This window comes from Sorex araneus, chromosome 6 (genome assembly GCF_027595985.1).
Source record: "Sorex araneus isolate mSorAra2 chromosome 6, mSorAra2.pri, whole genome shotgun sequence".
Lineage (NCBI taxonomy): Eukaryota > Metazoa > Chordata > Mammalia > Eulipotyphla > Soricidae > Sorex > Sorex araneus.
Window position 1 is genome coordinate 58,921,888 of NC_073307.1, and position 14,800 is coordinate 58,936,687.

General features: G+C 60.6%; 1 protein-coding gene across 3 annotated transcripts; it reads left to right on the forward strand.

The window, feature by feature from the left end:
• Positions 1–554: 554 nt before the first annotated feature.
• DET1 (DET1 partner of COP1 E3 ubiquitin ligase) lies at positions 555–9,382 on the forward strand. 3 transcript variants are annotated; one of them, XM_004617592.2, is made up of 5 exons: positions 555–637; positions 2,099–3,197; positions 5,182–5,369; positions 6,289–6,480; positions 8,952–9,382. In XM_004617592.2, exons 2-5 carry the CDS (start codon positions 2,109–2,111, stop codon positions 9,139–9,141), a joined length of 1,659 nt encoding a protein of 552 aa, XP_004617649.1. In that variant the 5' UTR covers positions 555–637; positions 2,099–2,108; the 3' UTR covers positions 9,142–9,382. The 3 variants fall into 3 exon arrangements, with proteins under 3 accessions (XP_004617649.1, XP_054997788.1, XP_054997789.1); XM_055141813.1 differs by lacking the exon at positions 555–637 and adding an exon at positions 649–1,138; XM_055141814.1 differs by lacking the exon at positions 555–637 and adding an exon at positions 1,196–2,004.
• Positions 9,383–14,800: the final 5,418 nt, after the last annotated feature.

Genomic DNA, 14,800 nt, shown 5'->3' on the forward strand with positions numbered 1-14,800 from the left:
TCTAGGAGTGATTCCTGAGTACAGAGCTTGGAGGAAATCCTGAGCACAGCCGTGAGCACTGCCGGGTGCCCTCCCCCACCAAGAAAAAATACACCCAAGAGGTACTTTTTTGATTCTGAGCACAAGACTTCACCTCCCCGCCCCCAGCAGCACGGGACCCAGGCTGCGCTCACGCACTGGAGCCTCAAGGTCTTCAGACCTTTCTGTACACGTGGGGCCCTGGGGGCCCTGACCCCATGCAGGGACACTTGTCTGCATGTCTCCCCGTGCCCCCTCTCTTGGGCACTGACTTCAAAGTCGGTCCTCCCCAGCGCGCACTGCCTAAGAGGAGAAAAAAGCAAAAACGTCGTTTCTCAAGAAATGACGCACCCGACAAGAGGCATAAGACAGTTTCTGGCGGCGCTTCTGCAGGAGCAGAGTGGCACGGGTTCGAGCCCCAGGTTAGGACTGGAAAGCCGCGAGCGCGCGCCCTCCGGACGCCAGGGTGCGCTCTCACCAGCCGGCGGCGCGCGCCCCCCACGCGTCCCGCTCGCTGCTCCACGCTTCCGGTGGGCGCCGGAAGTTGGGCTGGGCTGCCGCGGGCCGGGCCGAGGCATGGCGGGGGCGGGGCGCCGACCCTGTGAGTCCGACGCCGCAGGTGAGGCCTCCCCCTGCTGGGTGCAGCCCCCCTGACCCCTCACCCTGCCGCGGGGGCGTCCGAGCGGCGGCCACGCCCCCGTGGGGGTCACTGAGGCTCACCCGCGGGGGTGCGGGCTGGACACGGACTGCTTCGGCCCCGGCTTTGGACTGGAGGTCCGAGCCGTCCTGTCCACCTTGCGACCGCAAGTCCAGCGCCAGGGCGAGGCCCGGGAGTCCGGGAGTGGGGGGCCCCACGCTGACCGGGAGAGTGCAGGGGAGCGTCCTGATGCAGACCAGGAGAAGCCCCCATACCTCGTGTTTGGTATACACACTTGCCTTGCCCAGCGCCCCCGCGATGCGGTGGACGCGGCCCGCAGCACCTGGCAGCTGGAGCAACACTGACGCAGAAGCCCGGCCGGGGCTACCTTCAGGGCAGGGGAGCAGTCCCTGGGTCACCTCCCTGGGCACATCGTCCTAGAGAGGAAGTTAAGATGGTCCTCAGGAGCCCCGCCTCACACAGGTGCTCCCTCTGCTCCCCTAGAAACGCAGGGGTGAAAGTTGCAATCCTGGGGCAGAAGCGATAGAACAGCGGGTAGGGCGTTTGCCTTGCACTTGGCCACCTCGGTTTGGATCTCCATATGGTGCATCGAGCACCGCCAGGAGTAACTAACCCCTGACCATTGCTGGGTGTGATCCGAAAAGACAAAAAATCAAAACCAACCAGCCAAACAAACGAAAGACAGTTGCAATCTCTGTGAGCAGGGAGCCCTGGCGTTTTTGGGGAGCACCATGCGGGAAGGTGTTTAGGGCTCACTCCTGACTGATTTTGTCAACCATTCTTGCCCGGGGCTCGGGAACCATATGGGGTGATGGCAGGGATTGAACCCTGGTCGGTCGTATGCAAGACAGGTGCCCTCCCTGCTGTTCTGTTACTCCAGCCCTGACAAGCACTTCTCCAGTCTCGTTAAGAGATTGCACTGAGCCATAGGTTTGGGTTTCTTAGCATCCAAGCAAAGTGTTTGGAAACGCAAACAGATATTGACTGCGACCCCTGCATGGGCAGATCCGATGAAGTCCTGGCTTCATTCTGCTGACGGGTCCCGAAGGGCTCAGCTGTTTGCTCAGCAGGCGCTATTCCTCAGACTGGACAGTCAGGGCCACTTCCAGCTCTCCTGGGGAGGAGAAATGCTGATTCTAGGCACCCCCTGTCAGGGGCTAGAGTGAGAAATGGGTGTCTCTGCGCTCTTGTATGCTAGTTTGTTTTTGGGGGTTGCACCCGGCGGTGTTCAGGGCTGACTCCTGGCTCTGTGCTCTGGGATCACTCCTGGTGGTGCTTGGGGGACCATATCGGGTGCTGAGCTAGAGCCCGGCTCCGATGAATGCAAGGTATGTGCCCTCCCTGCTGTCCTCTCGCTCTGGGCCCCCTGGGGGTCTGGCCCGTTGGGTGCCGTTTCCCTGATGCTGCCTCCCTCCCGCCCAGCAATGTGACCATGGCCCAGCATGCGTCCACCATCAGGCCGCGCCGGATCCAGAACCAGAACGTCATCCACCGCCTGGAGCGCCGGCGCATCAGCTCGGGCCGCGCGGGCACCCACTGGCACCAGGTGCGGGTCCTGCACCAGAATGTCTTCCCCAACTTCACGGTGGTGAACGTGGAGAAGCCGCCCTGCTTCCTGCGCAAGTTCTCCCCCGACGGCCGCTATTTCATCGCCTTCTCCTCGGACCAGACGTCGCTGGAGATCTATGAGTACCAGGGCTGCCAGGCGGCCGAGGACCTGCTGCAGGGCTATGCCGGCGAGACCCTGGCCAACGGTGGCGCCGGCGACCCGCGCTCCGCGGGCGTGCGCGGCCGCCTCTTTGAGCGCTTCTTCGCGCTGCTGCACATCACCAGCGTGGCGGCCCACGGCGAGCACCTGAACCGGGAGTGCAGCCTCTTCACAGATGACTGCCGCTGCGTGATCGTGGGCTCTGCTGCCTACCTGCCCGACGAGCCGCACCCACCCTTCCACGAGGTGTACCGCAACAGTGAGTCCGTCACGCCCAACCCGCGCTCCCCGCTCGAGGACTACTCGCTGCACATCGTGGACCTGCACTCGGGCCGCCTGTGCGACACCCGCACCTTCAAGTGCGACAAGGTGGTCCTGTCCCACAACCAGGGCCTCTACCTGTACAAGAACATCCTGGCCATCCTGTCGGTGCAGCAGCAGACCATCCACGTCTTCCAGGTGACGCCCGAGGGCACCTTCCTGGATGTGCGCACCATCGGCCACTTCTGCTACGAGGACGACCTGCTGGCCGTCTCGGCCGTCTTCCCTGAGGTGCGGCGCGATGGCCCCGCGGGCATGGCCGGCCCCTTCCGGGACCCCTTCATCAACTCCCTGAAGCACCGGCTGCTCGTGTACCTGTGGCGCCGGGCCGAGCAGGACGGCAGCGCCATGGCCAAGCGGCGCTTCTTCCAGTACTTTGACCAGCTGCGGCAGCTGCGGATGTGGAAGATGCAGCTTCTGGACGAGAACCACCTGTTCATCAAGTACACGAGCGAGGACGTGGTCACCCTGCGCGTCACTGACCCGTCCCAGGTAGGTGGGCGCCGCGCCCGCTGCTCTGGCACGTTCACGTCCCCCCTCCCATGCAAGCCGTTGGCGCACAGTTTGTCCGTGCCGCCAGCACCTCATTCTGTAGCATGTTTTGTCTCCAGGGCCCTTGAGGGGAGCCGGTGTGCCTAGCGGTCCGGTGTCTCCCAAGTATCACAAGAACCACAGAGCTCAGGGCTCGGCTGGGCCCTTGCGATAGGGCAGCGGGGAGAGCGCTTGCCTTGTGTGTGGCCCACCAGGGTTGGATCCCCAGCACCACCTATGGTCCCCTGAGCACCGCCAGGAACGATCCCTGAGCACAGGCCCAGGAGTAACTTGGGAGCATCGCTGGGTGCCCCAAAGCAAAGGAAAAACAACAGCAGCAAAATGAAAAAACACAGCGGGATGCTGCTCCTGTTGCCCAGCTTGTGGCCTGAACGTGCCTGTGGCCTCTCTGTCCTGGCCTCCTCCCCGGGACTCCGACCTCTGGACACAGAGTCTGCCCAGGGGCAGTCGAGAGGGAACTTGACAGGTGTCATTCTGTTTTTAATTTGGTGTTTGGGCCGCACCGGCAGTGCTTAGGAGTCACTCTGGCCCTGCACTCAGGGCCCATGTGTGGTGGTGCTCGGGAGACTCTGTGGGATGCTGGGGGTGGGTCTTGGACGGGCCACGTGCAGGGTGGGCCTGCCCCGCTCGCTCTGGCTCCTCGGCCTGTCATTCTCAGTTGTCCTTCAGCCTCTGAGTATCGCCAGGTTGACTCCCCAGGGGACCTCAGGAGTCTTGGGGGAGAAGCTCGGAGGGGGCTTCTGCCAGTGGCCCCAGCTGTACCGGGGTCTGGACTCAGGCTACAGCAGTGAGTTCGCAGGTACTCGCATTCTGGACGCCTCTGCAGCCCTGTCAGGGGCATGCTGGCACCACTGTCTCTAGGGCCCCGGGAGGGGCAGCTGAGCTCTGAGGTTCCTGCGCCCTGAGGCCTGTGAAATGCTTTTCCCAGGACCCTCCAGCCCCGTGACTGCCTGCCTCCCCTGTCTTCCCGAACCCAGCCAGGGAAAGCCTGAGTTTCCCTTGTGTTTGTTGGGTGGTGCTGGGTCGGGTTGGCCAGCTGTGTCCGGCATCTCTGCAGAGCATACAGAGGGGAAGCAACTACCCCAAACTGGACTTTGAGCCGCACATACATATGATGGGCAGTGCCAGGTGGCAAAGCACTTTCTCAGAAGGCAGGAAAATTAAATCTGGCGTTTTTTTTTTTTTTTTTCCCCTTTTTGGGTCACATCCAGTGATGCTCAGGGGTTCCTCCTGGCTCTGCACTCAGGAATTACTCCTGGTGGTGCTTGGGGAACTGTATGGGATGCTGGGGATCAAACCCAGGCTGGCCACGTACAAGGCAAACACCCTAGCCACTGTGCTATCTCTCCGGCCCCCATATCTGGCGTTTTTAAACTGATTTTTTTTAAAAAAAATGTCCAGGTAGAAAAGCTAGTAGAGAGCAAATACTCTGGAAGGAAAACATATCGGAATGGGAAATTGAGTTCTCTTTTATACAGCATGTTGGCCAGCGGATGTCTGAATGTCTCTCTAGAACAGGTCTGGGTTGAAACCCGTATTTTCAGGAGGGCAGGTAGCCAGTTTGTTACTCTGATTATTTGGTTCCAGAATGAAACCCTTATTTTTTCAGGGGTGGAGGGGCCACACCTGGTGATGCTCAGGGGTTATTCCTGCTTCTGCACTCAGGATCACTGCTGGCGGTGCTCAGGGGACCCTATGGGGTGCCGGGGATGGGACCCCGCTGTTCTACCGCTCTGGCCTCTGAAACCACACTCCTCTAGGTGCCGCTGGCCAGCTCAGAGCCTCTGATGACTCAGGACTCATGGGCTGGGGGCAGGGCTAAGGCCTGTGGTGGTGAAGCCCAGGGGTTGCCCCCAGCACCCCTGTGTGTCCCTCCCCATGCCAGGTGCCAGACTCAGCCCTGGTACCGCGTTCTGCCCCACAGGCCTCCTTCTTCGTGCTGTACAACATGGTGACGACAGAGGTGGTGGCTGTGTTTGAGAACACCTCGGACGAGCTCCTGCAGCTCTTCGAGAACTTCTGTGACCTGTTCCGCAATGCCACACTGCACAGCGACGTGCAGTTCCCCTGCTCTGCCTCCAGCAACAACTTCGCCCGCCAGATCCAGCGCAGGTGAGCAGCTCCCGGGGCCCCGCTGCTCGGGGTGCTGTGCTGGTCTCCACTGCGGGAGCTCGGAGCCGGGTCTCTGGGTTTTGGGGGTGGGGGTGTTGACCCCAGGTCGTGTGGTCCCACAAGCTGCTGCCCCGTCCCTCGGCACCACCCCCATCCTACTACATTGGGGTGACTGGGCACTTTTTTTTTCTTTCTTTTTGGGTCACACCCAGCGATGCTCAGGGGTTCCTCCTGGCTCTGCACTCAGGAATTACTCCTGGTGGTGCTTGGGGGACCATATGGGATGCTGGGATTAAACCCAAGTCGACCGTGTGCAAGGCAAATGCCCTCCCTGCTGTACCGCTGTACTGTCCTCTGGTTCCTCTGTTTTTGGGTTTTGGGTCACCCACAGCAATGCTCAGGGATTACCCCGGCTCTGCACTTGGGGATCACTCCTGACCATGCTCAGGGGACCATGAGGGTGCTGGGGATCAAACCCCAAGTGTCCTCTCCTCTACTGTCTCTCCAGATTCCTGATTGAGCCTTTTTATTTTATTTTTTGTTTTTGTGCCACACTGGGCAGTGTTCAGGGCTTACTCCTGGCTCTGCATTCAGATATCACTCCTAGCAGTGCTCGAGGGACCTTATGGGGTGCTGGGGTTTGAACCCCGGTCAGCTGCATGCAAGGCAAATGCCCTCCCCACTGTACTATCGCTGTGGACCCTATAGAGACTTAAAAACATGGATTAATAGAGAGTTGCGAGTCTAAGAAAGAAGCAATGGGAAAATGAAGATTGTGGAGTCCCCCAAGCAGACCCCGTTGTTGCCCTGCTGGTGTGTTTCTGCCGCCGTGTTGGTGTGTTGGTGGTGTCGCTGCTGTGTCCCCTGTGCCTGGTGTCCAGTGTCCTGCTGACAGCGCCTCCGCCCCATGCCTGCCTAGGTTCAAAGACACCATCGTGAACGCCAAGTACGGGGGCCACACAGAGGCCGTGCGCCGCCTGCTGGGCCAGCTGCCCATCAGCGCCCAATCCTACAGCGGCAGCCCCTATCTGGACCTGTCCCTCTTCAGCTACGATGACAAGTGGGTTTCGGTCATGGAGCGGCCCAAGACCTGTGGGGACCACCCCATCAGGTACGTGGGCACAGGGGGCTGTTCGCTGTTCTCTCGGGGTGTCTGGACGGTTTCTTTTGTGGCCTCCAGGGCAGGGTTTGTGTAGGAGTGTGGACGTCGGGTCTTACCTGAATCAAGGTCACGTGATTCCAGCCAGCTTCCCAGGGGGAGGATGGTGATGGCGGTCAGACAGTTTGGGAGTAAGCAGGTGTTGGGGTCTCTGGCTTCACTCAGAGGAATTTTCCATGTTTGTTATCCTCGTTGGAAGCTTGGAAGTGCTTCCTTCTAAAAGTGACTGGTCCCAGCCAGGAGAACAGCCATTAAATATGCAGGAGACCAGTTGATCCCCTGTAAACACACCCATGTACCTGAGCACACACACGCAGTCATGCAGAGAAACATGCATACACATGCATACACACACATGCACACAAACATGTATACACATGACACGCACACACCTGCACACACACCTGCATATACACACAGAAACACATGCACTCACGCACATGCACACACATGAACACCTGCATACACACGTGCACACCTGCACGCATGCATGCACATGAACACATACATGCATACACACGCACACACACATGAACATACACTCATGCAGACATGCAGCCCTGTGTGGCTCACGATGTGTGTTTCTGGGCCAGGTGGCTGCTGCCGTGTGGCTGCTCCTGGAGCCCCTCCTGGCCAGTGGCTCTGGGAGCACTGCCACGTCCACCTGGACCTCCAGGTCGTTCAGGCACTGTCAGTGCGGCCCTGGGATATGCCTCCGCCTTGGCTGGTCCCTGTATGAGCGTCGGACACTTGGGTCTCAGAGGACATGCACTCTGACACAAGGTGGCCCTTGTCCTCTGCCCCTGTCTCTGCAGGTTGGCGGGCTTTCCTGGAGCGGGTTGGTCCTCGCTGTCGCCCGGCCCTCAACAAATGGAGCTTCTTGCCACTGCCCCCATATTTCTGCTTGGGCCGAGGAAGGGGCTGATAGTGCCTGGCTGGCCCCTGCCAGTGCTCTCTCCTGACCCTCGTGGTCCCTGCTGTCCCCAGCTCTGTGACGCTTGCGTCCTTGGAGGGGGCGGTGTGTGGCCTATGCCCACAGCTGTGGACCGCAGGACAGCTCAGGCTGTGTCCATGAGGTACCGCCTGTGTTCCTGGTGTCGGGGACTGTGATGGTCCTTCTGCCTAAAGACTTTCCAATGTAGGCTGTGGATTTTCCAGAACTTTCTCTGGTGTGGCCCCCCCTAGTGCCTGTCCCCAGAATCCCCTTTGAAGATGGGAAAGGGGCTCAGTCTTGATGGGTGGGCCTGGCTTTGCTCTCATGGTGCTCAGTGAAAAGTGTTTTGTGTCTGTGTGAAAAAGAACCTCCCAGAGGAATTTCCTCTCAAAAGTGAACAATGAGGGATGGGCCTGGAGCTATCCTTCGGGCGGGTGCCTGTTAGGATGGAGCCTTGTGTTTGTGTGGCAGGGGCCCTGGGTCTGTGGCGCTGGTGTCCCCAGCAGTGCAGAGGGCGGCCTCTGGAGAGCAGGCACGGGTAAGGAGCAGGAGGGCACGTCGCATCAACCACAGACTTGTTGGCGTCCTTCCTCTGTTTCACCTGGGAGTTTGGGGGGCCACACAAGCGGTGTTCAGGGTTGTTCCCAGCGCCGGGCATGGAACTTGGGCCTCCTGCGTGCCCCCAGTCTCTCCTTACTCCATCTAATGGCCCCACTGCTAGCCCTGACCGCGACAGCTTGGGGCAGGATGCTTCTGGAAAAGTGGGGAGGCTGGGGCTTAGGGGTCCCCCTGGGAAAGGAGAAGGAGCCGGTGACTCGCGACCCCCCATTCTGACTGACCACTGTGCTCTACTCTGGGTGACCAACCAGGGGAGTGGGAGGCATCCTGCTTGTGGGGTGGACTCTGCTACTGTGCTCTGTGTATATTTGTGTGTGTATGCAAGTGCATATATGCATGTGCTTGTGTATTTGCATATGCAGTTGTGCGTGGATGTGTGTGCATGTGCATATGTGTGTGCTTGTGTGTGTATATGTGTATGTACGAACTCTGCCCCCGTGCTCTGTGTGTGCTTGTGTGTGAATATGTGTATATACAGACTGCTGCCGTGCTCTGTGTGTGTATGCAAGTGCATATATGTATGTGCTTGTGTATTTGCATATGCAGTTGTGCATGGATGTGTGTGCATGTGCATGTGTGTGCTCATGTGTGTACATGTGTGCCTGTTTATGTGTGTGCTCGTGTGTGCATATTCGTGTACTCGTGTGCTCATGTGTGCATGCATGTGTACATGTGTGCATGCATTTGTGTGTATGCATGCATGTGTGTGTGCTCGTGTACATGTGTGTGCTTGTGTGTATGCATGTGTATGTATGTGCATGCATGTATGTGCACTTGTGTGTGTGTACGTGTGCCTGTGTGTGTACCCGTGTGCATGTGTGCATGCTGCTCCGGGCTCCGGTGCTGCTAAGTCCCATCTCTCACCCCCTAGGTTCTATGCGCGGGACTCAGGGCTGCTCAAGTTCGAGATCCAGGCAGGCCTGCTGGGCCGCCCTGTCAGCCACACGGTGCGGCGCCTGGTGGCCTTCACCTTCCACCCCTTCGAGCCCTTCGCCATCTCCGTGCAGCGGACCAATGCCGAGTACGTCGTCAACTTCCACATGCGTCACTGCTGCACCTAGGCCCCCTGCCTGGCCCCCTCCTTGTTTTGAGACCTGGAAGCAGAATCAGGGTCTGCTGCTGGGTCTCCCGCCTGGACTTCTCCTCCGCTCTGCGCCACGACAGGCAGACTCGGGCCTTCCCCCTGGTGCACCGCCGGGTGAAGCGTTCCCCGGCCCCTGCGTGCTGAGCACGGCCACCTCCTCCCTGTGCTGCGCCCGCAGGGCCATCTTTGTAAGGGAATAAAGCGTCTGTATTTTCTTAGCCTGCCCGGCCGTGCCTGCCTCTGTCCTCGGTGCCCCAGATGCTGGCGGCTATAGCCCAAGGGAACACTGCGCTCTTCGGGGGCTGTTTCAGCTCCTGCTTCAGCTCAGGGTAATTGCCCGGCCCTGCGCTGAAGCACACTCCCAGCTGTGCCATCTGTGCCGGCCAGGTGGGGAAGGCACAGATGAGCCCGGGGCAGCACGCACGGTCGTGCGGGTGTCAGAGCAGGCGCCGGGCACAGTGGGGGGCCCTGAAGAGAACCTCCAGCTGTCTCTTGTCCCCAGCCTGTGTCCCTGGGGCTGCTCGTGTCCAACTTGGGGCTCCTATCTGCCTTCAGAGGCAGCTGGGGAATGTCGGGCCAGCAGGTGGCTGCAGGAGCCTGGGGACAGACAGACGGCCAGGTGTAGGTCCGGCTCATCCTCATCAGGCGGGAGTTCCGGGTCTGTCCTATCCCATGTCCCCGCGGGACTGAGCATCTGCCCAGAAGGAGATGGGGAGCGAGGTGGACACGCTCCTCGGGAGAACACTGTGGGGGCCTGGGCGGTCTCCAGAGACACCTACCCCCAGCTCACAAGGCGGGGGGTCAACGGAGCCCATGGGGCAAAAGCATCTGCTTCCTGGCTCTTGCCTCAGAGGGTCCAGCTCCTCCAGGGTGCCTGGGAAGGGCTTTGTGTGGGGGCTGTGTGCACAGCCTCTGAGCACTGCTGAGTGTGGCCCCAAACTTGCCCCAGGTCTGTTAGGGACTGTGCTGGGGGCCACTAGCTGACCACTGATGCTGGTGTGGGAGAGCCACAGGTGCCTGTTTGGGCCACGCCAGGCCTCAGTGTGTCTCTGGCCGAGAGTGGCCATCTCCTTTGGTTTCGGGCCAGTGTCGTGGTCTCTGCGGCTGCTCCCTCAGGGCAGCTAATGGGTGTCCACGAACCCTGATGCCCGTTCCTTGCCAGCCTGGTTTTCTGTTGAGATCCCAGCTGGCCTTGTGCCTGCCCGTTTGTGCCTGACGTGGGAAGTGCCCTCACTCGGGTGTTGCCCCACTCCCCTCCCTGACCCCTGACGTGTCCAGACCAAGCCCCATAGTAAGCTAGACCCTGAGTCTGCCGGGCCCTCCCCCGCCCAGGAGCAGCTGCAACTCCTTCAGGACCATCCCGAGCTCAGGATTCCGAGCTCAGGATTCCGGCCACAATAGGGAATGTTTTTGTCTCATCACCAGCACTCCTTAATCACCCCCAGCATTGGGCTTGGGGCTGCGTTCTGGGGCTGTGATGAGGAGAGAAGCGGGTGGGGGTGATGGCAGGTAGAGCCCCGTGGAGGGGGCTTTTTCCATGCCCCAACCACATGCAGAGGGACAGTGCTGACACGGCAGGGCCCCTGCGGGGTCAGGGGCTCGAGGGGCCCCCACTGTTTGTGTCGCTGCCCTCCCCTATCCCTCCACCATCTTCCTGCCTCACCCCGCCTGGCTGTGCCTTGGCAGAACGCTCTGGCCCTTTGTGTGGAGCGTCCCCGGTGAGCAGAGCGACCTTTCATTCGCGCCCTCGCAGGGAAGCGGGCTAATTCTGAGAAAAGCCTGAACGAGGTAATTTCCAAAAGAACGCAGCTTCATTATTTTCAAGTACACTGAGTCACTGCAAAGTGCGCCTTTGTCAGAGCCCCTCGGCCGCCCTGAACGAGAGACTCATAATTATTGGTAATCAGCGTAATGCCTCCTCTGCCAGGCGTGCCTGGGGAGGGAGGGAGTCCATTAAGTGGGTTCCAGGTTGGGGGGGAGGGGGGGAGTGGGCTTCTCATGGTCAGCACACCCCTTTGCAGCTCTCTCCCTCGGGTCTAAACCGGTTCTGCCGGGTCTAAACCGGTTCTGCCGCCTCTCAGAGCCCCCCAGTGCAGGGCTCAGGCTAGCTGCAGGGGCCTGGCCTAGACCTGGAGCGGCAATGGGGCGAATCTCCCTGTCCCGGCCAGCCGGCACGGGCCCGGGCACACCCTGTCGCTGGTCTCCAGAAGCCCTTCCTCTCACAAAACCGGAACCCAGGCTGTCCCCCAGAAGTAGACCTCCCCTCCCGCCGGCCCTCCCCCTTCTCAGGCTTGGCCCCTCTGGGTCTTGCTCTCCCCACACCGTCTTCCATGTTGTTACCGGGTCAGAATCCCAGCCCCCCCACCCCACCGTTTCTGTTAGTCTCGCCCTCACACCTGGCAGTGCTGGCTTGTTTTTATTTATATTTTATTTTTGGGCCACACGGGCAGTGTGCAGGACTTCTGCCTCTGCCCTTCAGGGATCGCCACTTCTGGCGGGGGCTCTGGGGACCGTATGGGGTGTCCAGAATTGAACCCCAGGTCAGCCACGTGCAAGCCCAGCTGTGCTGTCACTCTGGGTCCACACTTGGCAGCGTGGGTGCTGCTGCTTTGTGTGGCTCAGGGACCAAGGGGGGCTCCCACGTGACTTCTGAGCTGGCTCCCCGCTCAGGTGCCTTTTTGGGGGGCTTGTGGGGGCACCGGAGTCCAGTTCCTCTCACCTCGCTTTTTTTTTTTTTTTTTTGGCTTTTTGGGTCACACCTGGCGATGCACAGGGGTTACTCCTGGCTCTGCACTCAGGAATTACCCCTGGCTGTGCTCAGGGGACCATATGGGGTGCTGGGATTTGAACCCGGGTCGGCCGCGGGCAAGGCAAACGCCCTACCCGCTGTGCTATCTCTCCAGCCCCTCACCTCGCTTTTTGAGGCTATGAATCTCCCCGCCTACAGAGAGCCCCCGGCCTCTTTTCCTGCCTCTGCCTGCGCCCTGCCCCTCTGGCCTGTGCCCGCAAGGACACAAGGGTTGGGCTTTGGGAATCCAGCGGCCGGCCGAGTGTGCGGTGGCCTGAGAGCCGCATTTCTTCCTCTGCTGCTGGGGCGGGGGTGTCTGTGACTGTGCCCCTTCCCGCTCAGCTTCCCGCAGGCCCCGCTGTGCCCAGGCTGCCTGCGCACGCATTCATTTGGCACATTTCACAGCTCCTGGAAGGAGGAGACGCCGTGGCATTTAATGAGCGGCTGGAACAGAACATGCCTTCTGCAGGACAGGACTGATTTCCCGGCCAGCTGGAGCCCCCTCGGAGCAGCAAGGGACACTGCCCTCCCACTGCAGTCCTGGGCCCCGCTCTCCCTGGACCCTCCCTGCCCGCTCCCCCAGAGGAAATGGCCAGTTCCGGCTCAGATGCAAGCAGTTGGTCTGGAGCCCCACCCCCCAACCTGTACCCCGAGAAGGCAGCTGGGGCTTGGGGCCCTGGTGAACTGGGCCGGGCAGTAGGGCACGGGCTGTGCTGTGAGAGCCTTGGGTTCTAGTGGTGATGTTGCAGGGGTGGGGGTGCCTGCCTGGGGCCCCCTGTCCCAGATCCTCACCTCTGAATCAGTGTCTGATTATTGGGGATGACTCATGCCATTCTGTGGGGGTGTGTTTTGGGTCATATCCGGTGGTGGTCAGAGCTCACTCCTGGGGGCTGGAGGGGGCTATGTGTGTCACTGCTCCTGGAACTGTGGGGTTAGCAAGGAGACGACACCGAAGCTGGCCAGGGGAGCGGGCAGCCCTGGTGTGGGCAGGTGGGGGCCACCGCAGAGCCCAGCTCACAGCTGCTGTTTGTGGAGGAGGCTGTGTGCACGGGGACAGCAGGATTAGGTGTACCCAGGCCCAGGGCTGCCTCTCAGTGAGCTGTCTGTTCCCATGGCAGCCGGCGGGCCCAGCGCAGAGCCCCCACCCCACAGCCCAGGACCTTCCCCAGTGGCCATAGCTGCTCGTGTGGCCGGGAGGATATCCCCAGGGCCTGTCAGCAGAGCAGGACGTTGCACCCACCCACCACAGCCCCTCTGCCGGCCTGCCAATTCCTGGGGTGCTGCCTGCCATGTCTGCTCCTTCGTTCTGCCACAGTTGAACACAGCTCTGGAATCACTGCAGCAGGCCCCAGTACCACCCAGATCCCGTATCACCCAGTGCCTAGTACCACCCAGTACCAGCAGGTCCCAGTACCACCCAGAACTCTCCTGCATTGGCGTTTGCTCTGAGATGAGAGAAGCCCTGGCTTCCCCCTTTCCCCTGGGCACTTGCTTGCCCAGGGCTGCCCCCACCCCACGCCCCAGGTGTGCCTGTGAGGTTCCTGGTTGTGTCTCAGTCATGGCATGCAGTATCACATGTGCATGTGTGCACGTGGGTGCCCATCACAAGTGCTTGGGGTGTACTGAGAAGCTTGGGGCACGGCGGTGTTGGAGATGCATGTCAGTGTTTTTCAGCACAAAGACCCCAGGAGTCTGTGGAGTCTGTGCTTCCTTACTGGGACCCCACTGCTATGGGGAGGGAGGGACCCAGAGGTCCAGGCAGCCCAGTGAGGCAGGGGCAAGGCTGTACCACCCCAGGACCACTGGGCACCTGGTTTGCTTCTGTGGGTTCACTCATGTGCCCACCCACTGTCCACCCACACCGACACCTACCCTCCACCCATCTCCCACCATCCATCAACCCTTCTATTTGCCCACCCACTCCTCTGCTCATGCACCCACCCTCACTCATCCATCCCCCATCCATCCATCTAACCACCTGTCCACCCACCCACCCACCCATCCATCCCTTTGTCCATCTATCCATTCATCCACCTCTCCAGTGTCTATCCTTTTGTCCATCCATCTACCCACCCATCCATGGTCCATCGGGACTAGCCGCTGCCTGGCGAGTGGGGGAGGGGCTCCCTGTTTTCCCACTGGGCCCTCTGGCTCGCCGTGGCGTCTGAACAGCGTGTTCTTTGCTGTCTGCACAGTGTCCTCGCTGCCAGGGACACACGCAAGCAGCAGAGCGAGAGCATCTGTGTGTAAAATGGAGTTAACGAGGCCGCAGGGCCCGTGGGGCCGGGGACAGAACATTCATGTCCCCGCGTCTGCACTGAGGTCACCCCGCTCTGCTCTGGGCAGCCAGCCCCAGGGTCCATCAGCAGGGAGACAGGGATGGCAGGGGGTGGGGGGGAGTGGGGGCTGATGGCAGGTGTTCTGCTGCTGGTCCCAGTGACATTTCCTCTGGGTTCAGGGGGATCAGGCAAATCCAGGGTGGCTAAGCTGCGAGGGGATCTATGGAAACGGAGCACCCTGCCCCCTTCCAGGACGCTCCTGATAAGCTGGGGATGGGAGAAGCACCTCAAGTAGCGTCCAGCCCGCCCAGCCCCCATCCAGCCCTGCCTCCCGCCTCCCATGGCCCCTTCACTCAGCCTGTGTCTGGGAGGTGCTCCCCCACGTGCATGGAGCAGCCTCCCCGGGACCCTCAGCTCTGGGGGCTGTCAGTGCTCAGCGTGGGCTGTCTCCCCCTTCACATCTGGAGGCAGCAAAGCTTCACAGGCCCAGCAAGCCTGGGGGAATTCATTTGAGTCTGGGGGTGGTGGGGAAGAGTACCGGCCTGGGCAGCACTTCCAGAGGCTCTTCA

What these genes read in the sequence shown, in the direction of transcription:
- DET1 (XM_055141813.1), top strand. Translation starts at nt 1,110, where the DNA reads ATGGTCCTCAGGAGCCCCGCCTCACACAG. An exon ending in GCGTCACTGACCCGTCCCAG is followed by an intron (nt 3,198 to 5,181) that starts GTAGGTGGGCGC and finishes TCTGCCCCACAG; the next exon opens with GCCTCCTTCTTCGTGCTGTA. An exon ending in GCCCGCCAGATCCAGCGCAG is followed by an intron (nt 5,370 to 6,288) that starts GTGAGCAGCTCC and finishes ATGCCTGCCTAG; the next exon opens with GTTCAAAGACACCATCGTGA.